Consider the following 22,255-nt stretch of genomic DNA (forward strand, 5'->3'; position numbering starts at 1 on the left):
ATATATATATATATATATATATATATGAGACAGCAACACTCATAACAATGACAACACAATTACATTGACAATCATGTTACGTTATTTTTAAAATGTTTCCTTTACTTTTTCATAACCTCTTTAAGACACTACTTCTCCGCTGCGAAGCGCGGGTATTTTGCTAGTAGATATATATAGATAGATATAGATATAGATATATATATATATATATACAGTATATGCATGTATGTCTATATATATGTAAATATGTATATATATGTGTATATATATGTAGATATGTAAATATGTATATGTATATATATATGTCTCTGTATGTGTATATATATATACTAGCAAAATACCCGCGCTTCGCAGCGGCGAAGTACTGCTTTAAAATTTTAAATAATAAACTGAGGGAAATTATACCAATAATTATTTGTTAAGGATCTCTTTGTATACCATGTTGTCAGTTCGCCCCTCTGGTTGTAATATGACCAAGTTGTGCGCTGAGCTTACTCTTGAGCATGCAACGTAGAGTTGGCCATGTGAAAAGCAAATCAAGAACAGCAAGACCGCGCCAGCTGCGGAGCTCAGCTCGGAGCGAAATGAAGTGAATGAAATGAGGTGAATGGGAGGGGAGATGATCGCGTGACTCCAACACCCGCCTTAACTCTCCATCCCTCCACAAACACACAAACACAGTCTCTCGGATCCCAACTCTCCTTTATATATATATGGATAAATGTGTGTATGTATGTATGTGTATATGTATATATGTATGTGTGTGTGTATGTATGTGTATATATATGTTGATATGTGTATATATATATGTATATATATGTTGATATGTGTATATGTATATATATATATATGTATATGTAGATATGTGTATATGTAGATATATATGTAGATATGTGTATATGTAGATATGTATATATATTTATATATGTTTATGTATATATATATGTTTACATAACCTCTTTAACACACTACTTCTCCGCTGCGAAGCGCGGGTATTTTGCTAGTTTTTAAATATAAAAGTAAATATAACAGAGGGTTACACACAAAAAGGAAACTACTAAATACAGAAGACAAAACAACAAATACCAGTGACACTCTAATTCTTTCTATATGAATTGCATTGGGCAGGAGTGGGTCACTAGTTTGTCTTGATCTCTTCCTTGTTGCACCAGGTGTGTCACTTAATGTAACAAGAGGTGCACACTGCTGTGCAATAACCCCCATGACATTTAAGCAGCTAGGTCAGCAGCTGGCCCTTTAGTCACGAGCTACAATCTCTTCATTGTAATTTCCAGTGTCTTATGTATGCATCCCAGTCATGCCATCATAGGGAGTATAGCCACTGGCAGGGAGAAGTGAGCAGTTCCTAAGCAGATACATCACAGGTCTCACAATTGTTAGCAGTTGATATTCTTACCATCATTAGGCCTTTTTCTAAAAAAATATAGGATGTTTAAGCATACTGTATCTATCTGTGCTTCAGTTTAAATTATTTGCATTTTATACTTTAAAGTACAATAATATTACTTCACTGTAATTTTATTAATAAGCTGGAAATGTTTTTTTTGTAAAATGAGGTAGTAAAGCATTATGTATTTTTGACAATTTCCCCATTGTAAACATTTTGCAGTGCAAGTTCCCATATACCTTAGTGTGAGAGTACATCCTCCTTGCAGCCAAATGGGTCTAACAGCGGGACATGCTCCCTGGAAATGTGTTCTGTTTAGAATTTTAATTCATACTTTGAACCATTTCATTTATCTCTTTAGTAACCATGGTAGAAATATTAGGACAAGAAAAATATGGTACAAAAGAAATAATATATTTAACTTGTTCAAATACGGACTTTAGGGCGGAGTGGTGGCTCTGAGGCTAAGGATCTGCGCTGGTATCCTGAAGGTTGCCGGTTCGAATCCCCGTCACTGCCAAAAGAGATCCTACTCTGCTGGGCCCTTGAGCAAGGCCCTTAACCTTCAATTGCTCCAGGGGCGCTGTACAATGGCTGACCCTGCGCTCTGACCCCATGGGGTATGCGAAAACTAACAAATTCCTAATACAAGAAATTGTATAAGGCGAAATAAAGAACAAAAAAAAAAAAAAAAAGCCAGTGAAATCGTACAATTCTTTTGTAGTTCTTTAGTGGGGTTTTTTGACAACCACTTTCATCCTCAGGAGGAATTTTGAAGCGTTCTTCTTGGTGCATAGTTGATGTCACATCTGTGCCTGTGGAGCTTCTGGCTTTGAGGCTTCCTGATAAGCCTTATTTACCCACACAACTACCACTTTAGCTCATTCAGTGAGTTATTTGTGTGCTCTAATGAGCAAGGATATATATATGGATTTAGCTCTCTTCCATCAAGATAGCACATTCTTTTATTATCAACTGTTCTAATCACTAAAAGCCTTTCCATTTTACTGATACTGCCAGGGAAAAATCTTCAACTTTTAGCAAGTCTTACACATTATGAAGCAGAAATATATGTAGGTGCCCTAAGCATAAATAGACTCATCAATCACAGTATCAAAGAGTTATTTTTCAATTCTAATTATGCAAACATACATAGAAAATTGGTTAACAAACATTGGTAGGAACAGAGCTCATTTATAAGCTGAGTCCAGTGTGTGTAGTCTTTGTCAACAAGTTTTCTTTGGCATGACATGGCCCTGAGAAGCATTGTTCTTGTCTACTTTCTGATGCCTGCGGTACTAGTACTGACCTGTTAACCTACCAGACAAGTATTTGTTGTTAATTCAAATATGTTCATTACTTTTGTATGACCCTAACATTAAAAGTTGACTGGCCATCCTTTTGAACTGCTAAGATGAGTTAAAGTATACACTATTACATGAGTTGGCTGTAATGAATGAAACATATATTTTAGAACCAAAGAAGTTAAAAAAATTTAGCTTTCCCGTGTCTTCAGTGAAGAAGGGTCAGATATGATTTTCAAGAATGGCAAACATGATAGATATGACCCTCACCTGTATTGGTATTGACTGTAAGACGAGACTGGTAAAAACTAAGGAGGAGGATCCAACAAATCACATCTGGCTGATTCACTGCTGTGGAAGGGGCTATTGTATCGTTTAAACAGAGCAGAGGTACTCTTCCCTGAGAAACCAGATAGGCACGTACAAAGGTCATCTTCAAATTGTTGTCCTGAAATTAAAACAAAGATTATAAATATAATACAATTAACAGCCACAACTGAAAAAGCACAATAAAAAAATCGAAAGACATGTTACTTTGTTGGAAATGTATTGCTTTACTGTGTAGTTTGTCCAGCCATATTTAAGTAACTTAACAAAATAATAAGATGTCTCTTAAGGTTTAATATTCCAGCATTACAATGGCACAATAACAATGGTATGCTCTTAAAAACCGTTGCTATAAAAGAAATAATCCTTAAATGCCTGGATGACCATCACAAGAGAAAAAAATACTGATTTTAAGTTCTTAAGGATCTAGAGGGGAAAAAAGGCTTCAATTAACATCACTGACCTACTATGTCTACTGCAGTAAGCTGCTTAACCTGAAAGTATACACAACTGTAAGTATATAACCCCCTTTAACAGGCGTTTCATACACAGATCGTATCCGTTTATAATTTACATTTACACATGACATTAAAATGCATCTACAGTGTCTGCTCACTTTTATCTGTGCAGCACTGCACACTGTAGCTACTAACCTGTAGTTAGAACAGAAACAGGTTACACATAATGAAAAAGTGAAAAGTATGGGTCATGGCACACTACCATAAACAGCTTTAGTTTTTTAGCATGATGCTAAATATGTGATAGTCCCAGGATGGAGACAGTAGGTCAAAAAACCACAGCTGCTGCCACTTCACTCAGTTTCTCTTCTCGTTTTAAAGCCAAACAGGTGTCAGTGCTGAGGCACGTTTCATAGTTTACTATACTGCTAATCCTGCACAATTCTTTTGTCTTTTCTGTTTACTTGATTATTGGATGTGGACAAAAAAGGCATTTACAGTACATTTCCACTCTTGTTAAATGTGATTTCTATCAGTTTCTGACCAACTGAATGTGGTCTGCATGATCCATCACCATCACCTTTACACCAATTGTGTTTTAATTTTAGTTAGGTACCATCCAGTCATGATGCATGTCAATCCAGGTGTAAATGGATGAACTTTCTTTTAGCTACAAATTCTCACCTGTGTCTGGACTGCCACTCTCACTCGACTTTATGTGCTCATCAAGTCACCTACACCAAGACGCTACAGTTGTAGTGAATATCAGCACTGCTGTGGTATGTCCTGTAGTTTCTAATCTCTCATACAGAACATGTCTGTGTCATGAAAAGTGGCTGTCCTGTGGGATGTGACTTTCATTTACAGATTGCACATCCATGTATAGTGCAATTCATCTATACATATCTTAAATGATAGCATTCTATATATCTTGTTGTACCAGAGTTCAGCCAACAATGCAACACTAACAAAAGCCCTGATAATACCAGGATGTTTCATATGCTGTATATGTACTTAACTTTTTTTTTTACCTTATTAACTTGAGTAATCCTGTCGATTTCAGTATCTGCCATCTCAGACAGGCATTTACTAAGTTTTATATAAAGCTCAAAATCACTTTCCTAAAGGAGAAGAAGAAAATAATTAATGAGAAATGTCAGCCATCAGCAATTTTTATACTTTGCTACCACTAAAAAGTACTTTCAATATTGAACATTGTAAAGACCAAGAACATAGTTCTAGTTTCTCCATGAACACTTGTTATAATATTAACAAAGTTTTTCTATGTAATTCAAATAAAATATCTTGTTCTGCTTGTGCAAATACTGTTCTGTGGCTAGCTTGACTTCTTCGTCATTGGCATCGCAAACCCCACAGAGGCAGCTATACAGATTGAGGAACAGGTGGTAGTCACACAGGACCATGTTTGGAAGACTGGGTAGGTGCGGCATTTGTTTAAATTCACAATTTCCCCAGAGCAGCCCCAATCTATGGAGTGTGAGTCAATACACTTCCATTTTAACTGTTTAACTTTGGGTCATAGTGATATATCCAGGTTTCGCCCCCCTTTATTTATATTTGCTCCAGATGCATATTTGAATGCTGGATTATGTGATGCTTTACTTAATTCAATATTCTGGGCCCCAACATTTGCTGAACTTTCTAATTTTTTAATGAAGAACGGATGTGACTAATCCATAACTAATCCCTATAGTGTCTGCTACCTCAAATCTCATTATGATATGCTACACAGCAGCAACATTTTCTTCTGTTGTTGATAGAGAAGACTAGTTAGTTAGATCTTGGGTCATATCTGAGACGCACCCTGCCATAATGTAACCAATCTTTTGACTGTTGTATTAGATTGTGATACAAATTTATTGGATGAGAATGAAACTCAAAGGTGTTTTGCTCTTTACTACCAGAAATGCACAAATTGCCTGATATGTTTTTTTTTTTTTTCCATTTTTAGGCAGATATTCTATGTTGACTTGGTTCTGAACAGGAAACATGCAATATAAACTGCAAATGCTATAAACTTGTACAACACATATTTTAGTACTCAGGAGCTAATCTTTGGCCATTTACAAAATCAGAAGCTTAGAATAACCCTTTTAGGTTCAGGCTCAAAACTTTTTAATCGCCCTTGCAAGTTCCTAGCAATAACCTGAATCATTTGGGTCTATATTCTTTTAAATAAAAACTTCAACTGACACCAATTCTGGATAGAAGACTATCTTCTGTTAAGGGTACATGCTTTCGTCATTTCATCTCTCCTTTGATTTACACAGAACCTCAAAGAATAGATAACTGTCCATAATTTAAACAAGTTTCCAAATAAACAATCTTAACACAAAGATACTAGAGACCTATACACAAAGCATATGAAGTGTCATCACATCTCTTCAAATGTTTTCAGTTAACATTTTAATTAGGAATTAGATTTATTTAAAATCTGATCTTGTATTCATGTATTAGCAGGGGTAGCTAGCATTACCCAGGGTGGAGGTGTGGTGCAGGTGTGGTCACTAAATAAATTCACCAGGAAAAAAAATTTAAGTCCAAATTAAAATTTCACTGACTAAACCCACCATGAGGAGCAACTTTGTATGCCTGCGTCAAGTCTCAAAAAAGACTCTTAGGGCCCTTTCCCTTCATAAGACACAGTTGTTATCACTAATTAAACTTCCCTAGGGAAATATTTTAGAACAAAAAACAGCTTATAGCAGGAGTCCTTAATTACAATTCTGGAGGTCTGTAGTGGTTGCAAGTTTTTGTTTTAACTAATTTCTTACTTACAGCTCAGTCAATAGCTGCTAAAGTACAACAACAATTCCAAAAAAGTTGGGACGCTGTGTAAAATGTAAATAAAAACAGAATGTAATGATTTGCAAACATATTTATTCACAATAGAACATAGAAAATGCATCAAATGTTATAAGTGAAATATTTTACTAATTCATGAAAAACATTAGCTCATGTTAAATTTGATGGCAGGAACACGTCTCAAAAAAGTTGGGACGGAGGCAACAAAAGGCTAGAAAAGTAAGTGGTATTAAAAAGAAACAGCTGGAGAAACATTTTGTAAGTAATTAGGTTAATTGGCAACAGGTCAATAACATGATTGGGTATAAAAAGAGCATCTTAGGGTGGCAGAATTTCTCAGAAGTAAAGATGGGCAGAGGTTCACCAATGTGCAAAAAACTGCTTCTAGAAATTGTGGAATAATTTCAGAGTAATGTTCCTCAACATAAAATTGTGAAGACTTTGATTATCTCATTATCTGCAGTACATAATATCATCAAAAGATTCTGAGAATCTGGAAAAATCTCTGTGCACATTTGACAAGACCAAAAATCAGTATTGGATGCCGTGATCTTCGAGTCCTCAGGCGGTACTGCATTAAAATCATTCAGGATTCTGTCATGGAAATCACTGCATGAGCTCAGGAACACTTCCAGAAATCATTGCCTGTGAACACAGTTTTCCATGCCACCCACAAATGCAGGTTAAAGTTCTATCATGCAAAGAAGAAGCTATATGTGAACATGATCCAAAAGTGCAGCTGTCTTCTCTGGGCCATAGCTCATTTAAAATAGAGTGAGACAAAGTGGAAAACTGTTTTGTAGTCAGAAAAATCAAAATTTGAAATTCTTTTGGAAAACACGGACAGTGCATCCTCCGCACTAAATAGAAGAGGAATCATCTGCCTTGTTAACAGTACTCATTACAAAAGCCTGCATCTCTGATGGTTGGGGGTGCATTAATTCCTAAGGGCTGCATTTTCATGGGCCTATGGCAGCTTGCACATCTAGAAAGGCACCATCAATGCTAAAAGGAATATACAGGTTTTAGAGCAACATATGCTCCCTTCCAGATGACGTCTTTTTCAGGAAAGGCCTTGTATATTTCAGCAAGACAATGCTAAACCATATACTGCATTTATTAACAACAGCATGGCTTCATAGTGAAAGAGCCCAGGTGCTGAACTGGCCTGCCTGCAGTTCAGACCTTTCAACAATTGAAAATATTTGGTGCATCATGAAATGTAAAACACGACAAAGACAATGCAGAACTGTTCAGCTACTAGAATTCTATATCAGACAAGAATGGGACAACATTCCTCTCCCAAAGGTCCAGCAACTTCAGTTCCCAGATGTTTATGGACTGTTGTTAAAAGAAGAGGGGATGCTACACAGTGGTAAACACGGCCCTGTCCCAACTTTTTTGAGACGTGTTGCTGCCACCAAATTCAAAATGATCTTATTCTTTTCTTAAAATGGTACATTTTCTCACTTTAAACATTTGATATGTATTCTATGTTCTATTGTAAATAAAATTGGGCTCATGAGATTTGCAAATCACTTACATGTTTTTGTTTTGTTTTCTTAAGCAGCCACTAGTTAATAAGTTAAATCAAATGACAAATTAACCATCTCTCCAGCTAACTTTGTCCCTTTAAATGTGTATATATGAAATATCTGTGTTAACAAAATGGTCTGAAACAAATGAGAAAAAAGGAAAGACGTTTTCAACCTGTTCCGGCCTATAAAATACATGGATAATGTCCCTAGAAAGAGAAAACCTACAATATGATGTGTCTTGGAAGAATGAAAGCACTAACAAGTCATATAATTAAATGTCAAATTTCACTATTACCAAAGACTGACTTCTTATTAGGCAACTGGTTGGAATGAAAATATAAAGCCACTGACACCTTCTGGAACCATAATTGAAGACCCCTGACCTGTGGACCTCCCAAATGGGAAATCTGTGAAAAATTTGGCTGAGACAGATTCAACAGTGTAGATATGTGTATCAGACCAACGAACATTCAGCGTTACATGTTAGATTAGACTCTAACACACAGCCTCCAAACACAATGTTAACATCTAAAAACAAATTAAAAACTCAATCTCAAAAAACAGTGTGATGACTATACACACCATTTTATAACAACAGTTTCTAAATTAGCTCTGGTACAACTAATGCCCTTTCAAACCAAACAACAGGTTAACTTATTTCCATTGGGCTACAACTGCTCTGAATGTTAATATTTCAGAGCAAAATCATTTAGGTTCAATTCCAATTTATTGTGAAATGTACACAAGACATTAAAACTATTACATGCCTCCCAAAGACTAAATACAGCCAACAACAGACAGTGAATAGAATATCACATCATACACACATACAGTATAAGAAACAATCAATTCTAACAGTAAATTGCATTACAGAAAATTATAAAATGGATATAAAAAGATATGCATCCTGTTAAACATGTGTAAGACCACGACTCATAAACAAAAAGTGTATAAAACTAGCAAGACTTCACTTAGGTCACGACATTCCTCTAGAATGGCTGTCGGAAAAGGGAAGAAGCCAAGAATAACCTCATACTGTAGTATCTCTGCAGAATTTGTATGTCATTTTTTCAAATACAGGTCAGTATGTACCAGTAACTGTCTGCAATATGATCTTTAAGGGTCGAAAGCAAGAAGATGGCCATTATTTACAACCTTTTAATGATTCGAATTTGAGGTAGGCAAAACAATATTATGAAAATTCTGAAACTGTGCATAGTGAAGATGACATTTTATAAGGGGATTTTCTTTTTACCAAACACTGTGGTACTTGTTTGAATAAAGGTAAAAGTTTAATGGAAAAAATAGACTTTGCCTCAAATAAGTCCAGAAGGAAACATTCTGCTCTCTGCAGGAAATTTGCAGTCCATCAACAATTCCCAAACAATTTGGCTGTACTTGAACAGTTCCATAAAAAGAAACTGGCAAAACACTGCTAGATCTGGGTGTGCCCATTTTACTACACACCTACATTAGACAAAGGATTTTCCAGCTAGTACATGTATAACTGTAAAGAGTTATCCAAAACTTTTTTTATATTTAACTGATTTCCTGATATTTTGAGCATTCTTCATCAAAGAAGAATGAGTACAGTAATCCCTCGCTATATCGCGCTTCGCCTTTCGCGGCTTCACTCCATCGCGGATTTTATATGTAAGCATATTTAAACATATATCGCAGATTTTTTGCTGGTTCGCGGATTTCTGCGGACAATGGGTCTTTTAATTTATGGTACATGCTTCCTCAGTTGGTTTGCCCCAGTTGATTTCATACAAGGGACGCTATTGGCAGATGGCTGAGAAGCTAGATTGCTTACTTTTCTCTCTCTCTTGCGCTGACTATCTGTGATCCTGACGTATGGGGATTGAGCAGGGGGGCTGTTCACACACCTAGACGATAAGGACGCTCGTCTAAAAATGCTGAAAGATTATCTTCATGCTGCATGGTGCTTCGCATACTTAAAAGCTCGAAGGGCACGTATTGATTTTTGACTGAAAAACAAACTCTGTCTCTCTCTCTCTATCTCTCTCTCTCCCCCCTGCTCCTGACGGAGGGGGGTGTGAGCTGCCGCCTTCAACAGCTTTGGGCCGCGGTGCTTCGCATACTTAAAAGCAAACAGCCCTATTGATTTGTTTGCTTTCCTCTGTCTTTCTGACAGTCTCTGCTCCTGACGTGCACTCCTTTGAAGAGGAAAATATGTTTGCATTCTTTTAATTGTGAGACGGAACTGTCATCTCTGTCTTGTCATGGAGCACAGTTTAAACTTTTGAAAAAGAGACAAATGTTTGTTTGCAGTGTTTGAATAACGTTCCCGTCTCTCTACAACCTCCTGTGTTTCTGCGCAAATCTGTGACCCAAGCATGACAATATAAAAATAACCATATAAACATATGGTTTCTACTTCGCGGATTTTCTTATTTCGCGGGTGGCTCTGGAACGCAACCCCCGCGATGGAGGAGGGATTACTGTAATATTATATACTAGCAAAATACCTGCGCTTCGCAGCGGAGAAGTAGTGTGTTAATGAGGTTATGTAAACATATATATACATATCTACATATACATATATATACATATATATATATATATATATATATATATATATATATACATATACACATCCACATATATATACATATATATATGCACATATCAACATATATATATATACACATACATATACACACATACATAAACACACACATATACATATATACATACATACATAGTGCGTTGTAACACGGGCTGTGATTGTTACATGGGAGGGAGACTTCAAATCACAGCTTCCCGCTTTGTAATCGGGCCTGTGATTGGTGCTTTGACTGATGCCCAGATCCCACAGTATCTCCCCTTAGGAGAGGCGTTAGGCAAGTGTAATTGAATAGTGGTGCTGCAAGTTTAGCTTTACACCTGTTTTTAAGGCTTATTGACTGAAAGGGGCTTTCATGAAAAAACTTAGGGCTTTGCTACAGGATACACCCTCCACAAGTTAAGGAAGTAAAAATAAAGGTATATATTTCTGTTTTATTTAAACCTTTTAAGTTTGTATGCGGGCGGCATGGTGGCGCAGTGAAAGGTGCCAGTTAGGAGACCCGGGTTCGCTTCCCTGAGTGGAGTTTGAATGTTCTCCCCGTGTCTGTCTGGGTTTCCTCCCACAGTCTAAAGACATGCAGGTTAGGTGCACTGGCGATTCTAAATTGTCCCGTGTGTGTGGGTGTGTGCGCCCTGTGGTGGGCTGGCACCTTGCCCGGGGTTTGTTTCCTGCCTTGTGCCCTGTGTTTGCAGGGACTGGCTCCTGTATTTAGGATATAGCGGGTTGGATAATGGATGGATGGACATTTGTATGCATAGTCCCATTTGCCCGTTTTCGTTTTTTTTCATTCTTCAGTAATATTTCATCAAACCCGGAGCTTGTCAGTTCAAATCCTGGTACTGACACCACTGTGTGACCCTGAGGAAGTCACTTCACCTGCCTGTGCTGCAAAAAACAAAAGTAATGTAACAAATTGTACCTCAGATGTTGCAAGTTGCTGGAATAAAGGCATAAGTAAAATAGATAAATATGTATTATACACACAGGAACTTCATTTATTTTCAGTTAAGTCATCTGCAGCAAACCTTTATAAATGAGGGTTTCTCCTTTTTAGATAGTGCAAACTGTTTCTTCTTCTTTGAGGTTTTCTCTTGGAGAGCTTTTTTCATTTCATTGAAAATTAAAGCAGTAGCTGCCAAAATATGTAGCTTTCTTATTAATTTTTCAACATTGTGTAAAATAACTTTATAAAGTAACATAAAAGGTTTTAAATACTGGTTATCCTTTTACACTAAAATATTACTAAAGAGATACAAAAAAAGTAAAATGCATATGTTGTTTTTCTTTAAGGAGATTTAATATTACTGAAGAAAGAAAAAAAAAAACTAAAACAGCCAAATGGGGCTATGCATACGAACTTAAAAGGTTTAAATAAAACAGAAATATATACCTTTTATTTTTACTTCCTTAACTTGTGGAGGGTGTATCCTGTAGCAAAGCCCTAACTTTTTTCGTGAAAGCCTGTTTCAGTCAATAAGTCTTAAAAAGAGGTGTAAAGATATTGACAATAAGCTACGCAAACCCACCAAGACATGGAATCGTTTAAATCAAGGCACGAGTTGAAAAACACCATCCCATACTATTAGTTAACGATTAACACATTTCTATATGTATTGTAAGCATACAATACAACTGATAATATGTTGCGCTTATTTATCTGGTGTACCGACATTTTTGCGTGTTTAACGGCTGAAATCTAACGTGGTTTGTGCCCTTCAGAATGAAAACAGTTTGCATTTACCTTTTTAATAAAAAGGCGAGCTTTTAAGCCTGAGAAATCACCCCGTAAATGCACACGTTTAATTCTTTATCACTTCAAACAACTGAACTATCCAGAACATTTCAGGCATACATCCAGCATTCAAACTATGTATAAAAAGCACAACTGTTAAAGGAATTCAGCATTTCTTAATTGAAAATGTTCCTTTAATCCTCAACATGTCTCAATGAGTCGTTCTGGTGGTTTTACTTGACGTTTTGATCTTCTGGTTAATTGTGTTTGCAGTTGAGATGTTCTTTCCTGATTTATACTTGTTTTCTTGTTAATATTTGTTTCGCTGGTGTTAGTGTTCTGATTAGAGGTTATTGGTCCTTTGATGTCTCGACGGTTTCTTCTTAGAACAGCTCCTATTATGCAATTCCGTCACATACTGGTCTATTGTTTTGCCGCTTTTCTGGAAACATGTAAAAAACTTGTGCCGCTCAAACGTCACATTGCGCTTTGGGTTGCAATACGTTTCGAATTTTTCAACTATTTTATTCAATTTCATATTGTCTCCATCTTCTTCAAACTGAAAATTGTTATACACCTCTAGCGCCTCTTCGCCAATTACATGTAGAAGCATAGATCCTTTCATTTTTTCACTTTTCCTATCTGCTTCAATTGCAGCAAGATACAACTCGAATCTCTGTTTAAATCTTTTCCAATTTTCAGCTACATTTCCCTTTAACTGGAGATTTGGTGGGGGCTGTAATCCTTCCATGTTTTTTTTTCTCTTTTGCTAGAACGTCTTAGCGCTTTCTGACCATGTTTTCGGGTTACTCACAGACACGAGACTCGTTCAAAAGCTGAACCTCTTCTTTACATTCCTCTTCCAATCCGCCACTTCTGGCACCATGTAGTGATCTTGTTAGGTTCGTAGTTTAATCAATACACAGGATTGAAAGATATAACAACTTTTTAATAGACAGACTTTAGAGACATTTACTGTACATGTTACTACTCGTTCTTTAGTTCACGCCCATTCTCCTACTTGCATCGGCATTCACAGGCATTACTAATCATTCTGTAAGTATCCCTTAATAGACCTTACTAATCAACTATCATTACAAAATCCAACGTGGTTTGTGCCCTTCAGAATGAAAACAGTTTGCATTTACTTTTTTAATAAAAGGCGAGCTTTTAAGCCTGAGAAATCACCCCGTAAATGCAAACTGTTTAATTGCACATGTGTTAATATGTATGCTTACACAGTATTAAACCCACCAAGACATGGAATCGTTTAAATCAAGGCGCTGCGCTACCTTCTTCCAGATCGGCCCCAAGGCGTTTCACGTGATTACGTAGGAGGCGTGATGATGCGATACGCGACTCCGCCCCCATCCATTACAGTATATGGACAAAAAAGAGGTTCCAGTTATGACCGTTACGCTTTGAATTTCGAAATGAAACCTGCCTAACTTTTGTAAGTAATCTGTAAGGAATGAGCCTGCCAAATTTCAGCCTTCCACCTACATGGGAAGTTGGAGAATTAGTGATGAGTGAGTGAGTGAGTGAGTGAGTGAGTGAGTGAGTGAGTGAGTGAGTGAGTGAGTGAGTCAGTCAGTCAGTCAGTCAGTCAGTCAGTCAGTCAGTCAGTGAGGGCTTTGCCTTTTATTAGTATAGATAAAAAAATAATTAAATCTATACCATATAATTTAATGTCTGGACACTTTAGGTTAAATAGTAACTCCAACATAACCTGACTGATTAAATGTACTCTGAGATAGATAACTGAACTGTCTAAGCGTGCACCTAATGCAGCCTGGACAGACTCTGAATGACTGTGATAATAATGGACCGACTATGCTGGTTCAGTAAATGGATAGATCAATGTCTAAAATTCAGGCCCTCTTAGAGGCTAAAATCTGATATTTTGAAAAGGTCATGGTATTGGCACAACTGTGACATCAGTGTGCACAAACAAAACTAAATTCAGCAGTATTTTGATTTAGTTTGTTTCACTGTTGCTTTAAAATCAAAATCTATTCAATTTCAAATGAGAAATACTTTATAAATGTTTGTTGAAGGAGAAATATCCTTTTTTCTAACACACTGTCTACCACATATTCCACACTCCACTTTTCTATGGCTGATGAAAGAAGTGAACAAATGATTGTTAATCGCATTAGGTAATTTGAAATTGTGGCCCAATGAAAATATTCCTGTATGCACAACAAATATACTGGTAGATATAACTACTGCATATCTCCTTACACAGCCTGAGGACATGAAGGTTAAACTGGTCAAGTACAGATCAGAGTAGCTGTGTACATAAATCATCCCTGTGATGGACTATGTCTTCTCAAAGACTGGATACTGTATAGTGCCTGATGCTACTCTGAATAATCTTAAATCTGAAATGGAGAAAGTGGTTTAAAAAACTTGTGGGAAAACTTGTAAATGTATACTTATGTGCTCAGGTAAAGTGCTAATCTACAAGACAATTGTATCCCTTATTTCAAAACATGGATAAATAATTATTGAAAGGCTTATTGTGGGTCTTGCATTATTTATTGAAACCATTGTTTTAAAAAAAAAAAAAGTCAATATAAAGCACTCTTCTAGCTAATTGGTTGGGTATTTACAGTACAAAGTATACTGACATTTTCATTTTTTCCTGCCTCTCTCCACCCTAACCACAAAATATGAAACATTGATCAAACCTGTATTTCATTTGGAAGAAGATGCAATATTTTCTCAGTTGTGGTACACAAAATAGCCCAAAGGAACTGTGCTGGATTTGGCAGTTTCATAGCTTGGTAAAGGCCCTCCAATATTGACAAACAGAGCTCTGGATAGTGTATTCTGTTTTCAGCTGTAAAGTTTTGAACTCCAAACATATCCACAAATGACTGTAGTTTGTCATCAGGAACGTACTTCATCCAGAGAGACAAAGATTCAAAAAGGTATCCTCTTGTCTTTAACTAAAAGGCCAAAACAAACACGTTATTGTGAAGTTTGAATATACATTTAATTGCGTATGAAAACAATTTAGCACAGGTTTTATTTAGAAAGCAGTGTTTATAAAATAAACAAGCTAGCAAAATTAGAATAAAGAAAAATTAACAGTCAGCATACAAATCAGAAAAGACTGGTAATAAATCATTTTGCATATACAGCTAAGGAGTCAAATCATGAGTTTTATATTTTTTGACAATTTATTAGTATTAGGAAATTTGTTAATGAGATCCTATTCTATAAAAAACTTGAGGGGAGGACAATAAGTAACTTTTGAAGTATTCACGCCAACAAATTCAATTGACTGGTCTCATTGCTTGGGGATCTGTAAAAACATCGCTGACAGAACATACAAGTGTAGTGGAGTTTCCCCTTGACTTAAGTTCATGCCTCTAGATGCCCTAGATATACACTGCAAGCCTTATTGTAACTCACTTTTTGATAAAAGAATAGAGGACGAATTGCAACAAGTGCTTCAAGATGCTGTTAAATTCAGCAAAAATATCAAAGAATTGCCAAACTGTACAGTGACCTGGGTGACAATTTTGGAAGTGCCCTGCTGTATTGTGAGGCCCAGTGGCTGTCTTGTGAGGCAGTTTTTTTAAAAGTGTTTGAACTACATAAAAATTTTGATAATTTGTCTCATCTGAGAATCCTAATTTTCTGTCTTTATTGATAACCAGTCCTGGGTTTTGTAGCTTGCTTACATGTCCAACATATTTCAACTTATGACGTAAGTTTGAAATGAAATACTCTGCTGTTGTCCTGTCAGATTTAGGAGCAATGTAAGAAACAAATACTCTGTTTTTAAATAAAAAGCCACCCAGTACCTCTTACCTTTTAAAACAAAATGCGTGAAGCAGAATTTTAAACACTGAAACTACAACTCCATTTCTAAAAAGATGGGATGCTGTGTAAAATGTAAATAAAAACAGAATGTGATGATTTGCAAATCATTTAAACCTATATTAAACTGAAAATAGAACAAAGAAAACATATCAAATGTGAAAACTCTGAATGTTAATGTTTCATGAAGAGATAGGACAGGGGTAGCAGAAGTCCTCAAGAAGTTGTAAAATACTAAAAAGAAAAACATCTAGTAAAACATATCACAACTAATTAGAATAATTGGCAACAGGTCAGTAACATAATTGGGTATTCAAAGAGAATCACAGAGAGGCAGAGTAAACATGGGGAGTGGTTCACCATTCTATGAAAGTCTGTGTGGGCAAATAGTACAACAATTTAAGAATACAGTCATATGAAAAAGTTTAGGAACACCTCTCGGCCTGCATAATATATTTACTCTCCTTTTAAGAAAAAAGATAACAGTGGTATGTCTTTTCATTTCCAAGGAACATCTGAGTACTGGGGTGCTTTCCAATCAAAGATTTTTAGTGAAGCAGTATTTAGTTGTATGAAATTAAATCAAATGTGAAAAACTAGCTGTGCAGAAATGTGGGTCCCCTTATCATTTTGCTGATTTGAATTCATGTCACTGCTCAATACTGATTACTTGCAACACCAAATTGGTTGGATTAGCTTGTTAAGCCTTTAACTTCATAGACAGTGTGTCCAATCATGAGAAAAGGTATATAAGGTGGTCCAATTGCAAGTTGTGCTTCCCTTTGACTCTCCTCTGAAGAGCTGACAGCATGGGATCCTCAAAGCAAACTCTCAAAAGATCTGAAAACAAAGATCGTTCAGTATCATGGTTTAGGGGAAGGCTACAAAAAAGCTATCTGAGAGGTTTAAACTGTCAGTTTCAACTGTAAGAAATGTAATCAGAAAATGGAAGGCCACAGGCACAGTTGGCTGTTAAACCCAGGTCTGTCAGGCCAAGAAAAATATCAGGATTGACATATGTGCATGATTGTAAGAATGGTTACAGACAACCCACAGATCACCTCCAAAGACCTGCAAGAACATCTTGCTGCAGATGGTGGATCTGTACATCGTTCTACAATTCAGCGCAATTTGACAAAGAACATCTGTATGGCAGGGTGATGAGAAAGAAGCCCCTTTCTGCACTCACACCATAAACAGAGTTGCTTGTTGTATGCAAATGCTCATTTAGACAAGCCAGATTCATTTTGGAACAAAGTGCTTTGGACTGATGAGACAAAAATTGAGTTATCTGGTCATAACAAAAAGCGCTTTGCATGACGGACGAAGAACACCACATTTCCAAGAAAAACACCTGCTACCTACTGTCAAATTTGATGGAAGGTCCCATCATGCTGTGGGGCTGTGTGGCTAGGTTCAGGGACTGGGGCCCTTGTTAAAGTCGAGGGTCGGGATGAATTCAACCCAATATCAACAAATTTTTCAGGATAATGTTCAAGTATCAGTCACAAAGTTGAAGTTATGTAGGGGTTGGATTTTCCAACAAGACAATGACCCAAAATACAGTTCGAAATCTACAAAGGCAATCATTTGCAGAGGCAGAAGTACAATGTTCTGGATATGGCCGTCACAGTCCCCTGACTTTGAATATCATCGAAAATCTATGGGAATGATTTGAAGCAGGCTGCCCATGCTCTGCAGCCATCAAATTTAACTGAACTGGAGAGATTTTGTATGGAAGAATGGTCAAAAAATACCTCCATTCAGAATCCAGACACTCATCAAAAGCTATAGGAGGCGTCTAGAGGCTGTTATATTTGCAAAAGGAGGCTCAACTAAGTATTGATGTCATATCTCTGTCAAATTTATGCACCTAATTTTGTTATGATGCATATTGCATATTTTCTGTTAATCCAATAAAATTAATGTCACTGCTGAAATGCTACTGTTTCCATAAGTCATGTCATATATTAAAAGGAAGTTGCTACTTTGAAAGCTCAGCCAATGACAAACAAAAATCCAAAGAATTAAGAGGGGTTCCCAAACTTTTTCATATGACTGTAACTTTCTCAATGTAGATTTGCAAAGAATTTGGAGATTTCATCATCAATGATACATAATATCATTAAATGATTCAGAGAATCCAGAGAAATCACAGCACACCAGGTACAATGCCGAAAACCAGTATTGATGACAGTGATCTTCAGGGCAGCACTGCATTAAAACAGACACGATTTTGTAGTGGAAATCACTGTATGGGCTCAGGAACACTTCCAAAACTCACTGTCTGTGGATACAGCTCATTGCTGTATCCACAAATGCAAGTTTAAAATCTACCATGCAAAGAATAAAACCACATATAAACATGATCCGGAAACAGTCACGTTTTCTAGACAAAGTGGAAAACTGTCATGTAACCTAATCAAAATTTGAAATTCTTGGCATCTTGGGTTGCTGGCATCAAATTCAAAATGAGAACATAGTTTTTTTTTTTTCAAAAAAACAATATTTCTCAGTTTCGACATTTGATATGTTGTTTATATACTATTTTCATTTAAATATAGGGTTTAATGATTCGCAAATCATTGCATTGTTTTTATTTACAGTCTCACATTTTTGGAAACTGGGTTGTACTAAAAGCAAAAAAACAAAGTTGAGATTAGATGATGTGATTGTCAATACTGCTGGCTGCAACTCAGAGTGCAGAAAACTGGACAAAAAAGTCCAAACGTCTCATTAGGCATACACAATTTTTACTTTATTTTTATTGTGAAAAAGTCAACGTGAGCATGGTATTGTTTCTGTCTGATTTGTTTAACAAATTTTTTTTACACACACATATATACAGTACATCCGGAAAAGTATTCACAGCGCATCACTTTTTCCACATTTTGTTATGTTACAGCCTTATTCCAAAATGGATATAAATTCATTTTTTCCCTCAGAATTCTACAAACACCCCCCCATAATGACAACGTGAAAAAAGTCTACTTGAGGTTTTTGCAAATTTATTAAAAATAAAAAAATTGAGAAAGCACACATGTACATAAGTATTCACAACCCTTTGCCATGAAGCTCAATATTGAGCTCAGGTGCATCCTGTTTCCCCTGATCATCCTTGAGATGTTTCTGCAGCTTAATTGAAGTCCACCTGTGGTAAATCAGTTGATTGGACATGATTTGGAAAGGCACACACCTGTCTATATAAGGTCCCACAGTTGACAGTTCATGTCAGAGCACAAACCAAGCATGAAGTCAAAGGAATTGTCTGTAGACCTTCCGAGACAGGATTGTCTCGAGGCACAAATCTGGGAAGGTTATAGAAAAATTTCTGCTGCTTTGAAGGTCCCAATGAGCACAGTGGCCTCCATCATCGTAAGTGGAAGAAGTTCGAAACCACCAGGACTCTTCCTAGAGCTGGCCGGCCATCTAAACTGAGTGATCGGGGGAGAAGGGCCTTAGTCAGGGAGGTGAACAAGAACCCGATGGTCACTCTGTCAGAGCTCCAGAGGTTCTCTGTGGAGAGAGGAGAACCTTCCAGAAGGACAACCATATCTGCAGCAATCCACCAATCAGGCCTGTATGGCAGAGTGGCCAGACGGAAGCCACTCCTTAGTAAAAGGGCACATGGCAGCCCGCCCTGGAGTTTGCCAAAAGGCACCTGAAGGACTCTCAGACCATGAGAAAGAAAATTCTCTGGTCTGATGAGACAAAGATTGAACTCTTTGGGTGTGAATGCCAGGCATCACGTTTGGAGGAAACCAGGCACCACTCATCACCAGGCCAATACCATCCTGCAGTGAAGCATGGTGGTGGCAGCATCATGCTGTGGGGATGTTTTCAGCGGCAGGGACTGGGAGACTAGTCAGGATAAAGGGAAAAGATGACTGCAGCAATGTACAGAGACAATCCTGGATGAAAACCTGCTCCTAAGTGCTCTTGACCTCAGACTGGGGCGATGGTTCATCTTTCAGCAGGACAACGACCCTAAGCACACAGCCAAGATATCAAAGGAGTGGCTTCAGGACAACTCTGTGAATGTCCTTGAGTGGCCCAGCCAGAGCCCAGACTTGAATCTGATTGAACAGCTCTGGAGAGATCTTAAAAATGGCTGTGCACCGACGCTTCCCATTCAACCTGATGGAGCTTGAGAGGTGCTGCAAAGAGGAATGGGCGAAAACTGGCCAAGGATAGGTGTGCCAAGCTTGTGGCATCATATTCAAAAAGACTCGAGGCTGTAATTGCTGCCAAAGTGCATCGACAAAGTATTGAGCAAAGGCTGTGAATATTTATGTACATGAGATTTTTCAGTTTTTATATTTTTAATAATTTTGCAAAAACCTCAAGTAAACTTTTTTTCACTTTGTTATTATGGGGTGGTGTTGTGTGTAGAATTCTGAGGAAAAAAATGAATTTAATCCATTTTGGAATAAGGCTGTAACATAACAAAATGTGGAAAAAGTGATGCGCTGTGAATACTTTCCGGATGCACTGTATATATATATATATATATATATATTTATATATATTATATATTATATATATATTATATATATATATATATATATATATATATATATTGTGGAGGATTGCCGGCTTTCCAGTCCGGCCCTCACCCCCAGGCCCGCTAGGAGGAGCCCTCCGGACAGCATATTGGTGCCCCGAGTTCCAGCAGGGCCTCATGGACTTTGTAGTTTTTATACACAGCCCTGCTGGATACCTTGGGGGTTTGCCAGGAGTCGCTGCGAAGGGCCTCATGGACTCTTTTCTGCCCTATAACCGGGAGTGCATCCCAGTCACGTGACTGGAAGAAGCGATGTGCTCCGGGATGAAGAAAAGGACTTTGCCCTGACCCGGAAGGAAAACGGACTTGTGGGTTTGGCTTAGAGCCACTTCCGGGTCAGGGGCTTTAAAAGGGACTCTGGGTGAGCCCAGACATTTGAGCTGAGCTGGGAGGTAGGGTGGCGACGTGTCTGGGAGAGGAGGATTGGTTATTGTGAGAATAGTGTATTTGTGTATGAGTAGTGTGGTGAGGAGAGTGCTTGGTGCACTGTATTATAATAAAAAGAATTATTATCATACTTTCACCTGGTCATCAGAGTGGTACCTGAGGGTTCGAGAGGTGGACGGACGCGCTCAACTGCTACTATATATATATATATATAATATATATATATATATATATATATATATATGGTTGAAATAGTTTCTGTCAAATAAATGCAAAGAGTATGCGACACGTGTTTCGCCCCTCATTCTGGGCTCATCAGGCGTACAACACTCCACTGCACTCCCTGTCGGGAATCGAACCTCGGACGTCAGCGCCAGAGGCGATGCCCTAACGTTGCGCCAACGGCGTGTGGTTCGTTTATTTGACAGCATGTAGATCGGGTGGTATTTACATTCACGGCAATTCGAAGTCTGTGTCACAATCTGATTGTATGGGTGGTTACCTTCCAGGTAACGCTTGTGGTTGGCAGCAATCTGCTAAATCCGCCACGGTGCCCTCAGTTTGTCGAGGATGCAGATCATAGAATGGTTGAAATAGTTTACTGTCATAATAAATGCAAAGAGTACGCGACACGTGTTTCGCCCTCATTCTGGGCTCATCAGGCGTAACACTCCACCTGCACTCCCTGCTCGGGGAACGAACCTGCTCGGATGTCAGCGCCAGAGGCGAGCCCCTAACGTTGCGCCACGGCGCTGTGGTTCGTTTATTTTGACAGCATGTAGATCGGCGGGTAATTACATTCACGGCATTCGTATAGTCTGTGTCACAATCTGATTGTATGGGTGGTTACCTACCAGGTGAACCCAGAATGAGGGCGAAACACGTGTCGCGTACTCTTTGCATTTATTTGACCAGTAAACTATTTTCAACCATTCTATGATCTGCTCCTCACAAACTGAGGGCACCGTGGTGGATGTTAGCAGATTGCTGGCCAACCACAAAGCGTTACCTGGAAGGTAACCACCCATACAATCAGATTGTGACACAGACTTCGAATGCCGTGATATATGTGTATATATATATATATTTATATATATATTATATATACTATACTAGCAAAATACCGCGCTTCGCAGCGGAGAAGTAGTGTGTTAATGAGGTTATGTAAACATATATAACATAAACATATATACTTATATACATATCTACATATACACATATCTACATATATACAATATTATATATATATATATATATAATATATATATATACAACTATAGACAT

General features: G+C 37.5%; 1 protein-coding gene across 1 annotated transcript in view; it reads right to left on the reverse strand.

The window, feature by feature from the left end:
• Window positions 1–22,255, reverse strand: part of focad (focadhesin) — a 351,198-nt gene that overhangs the window by 34,638 nt on the left and 294,305 nt on the right. Inside the window, 3 exon segments of the mRNA XM_051930168.1 lie at window positions 2,983–3,160; window positions 4,529–4,618; window positions 14,880–15,140. Of these exon segments, the coding sequence (XP_051786128.1) occupies window positions 2,983–3,160; window positions 4,529–4,618; window positions 14,880–15,140 (529 nt within the window).

This window comes from Erpetoichthys calabaricus, chromosome 7 (assembly GCF_900747795.2).
Source record: "Erpetoichthys calabaricus chromosome 7, fErpCal1.3, whole genome shotgun sequence".
Lineage (NCBI taxonomy): Eukaryota > Metazoa > Chordata > Cladistia > Polypteriformes > Polypteridae > Erpetoichthys > Erpetoichthys calabaricus.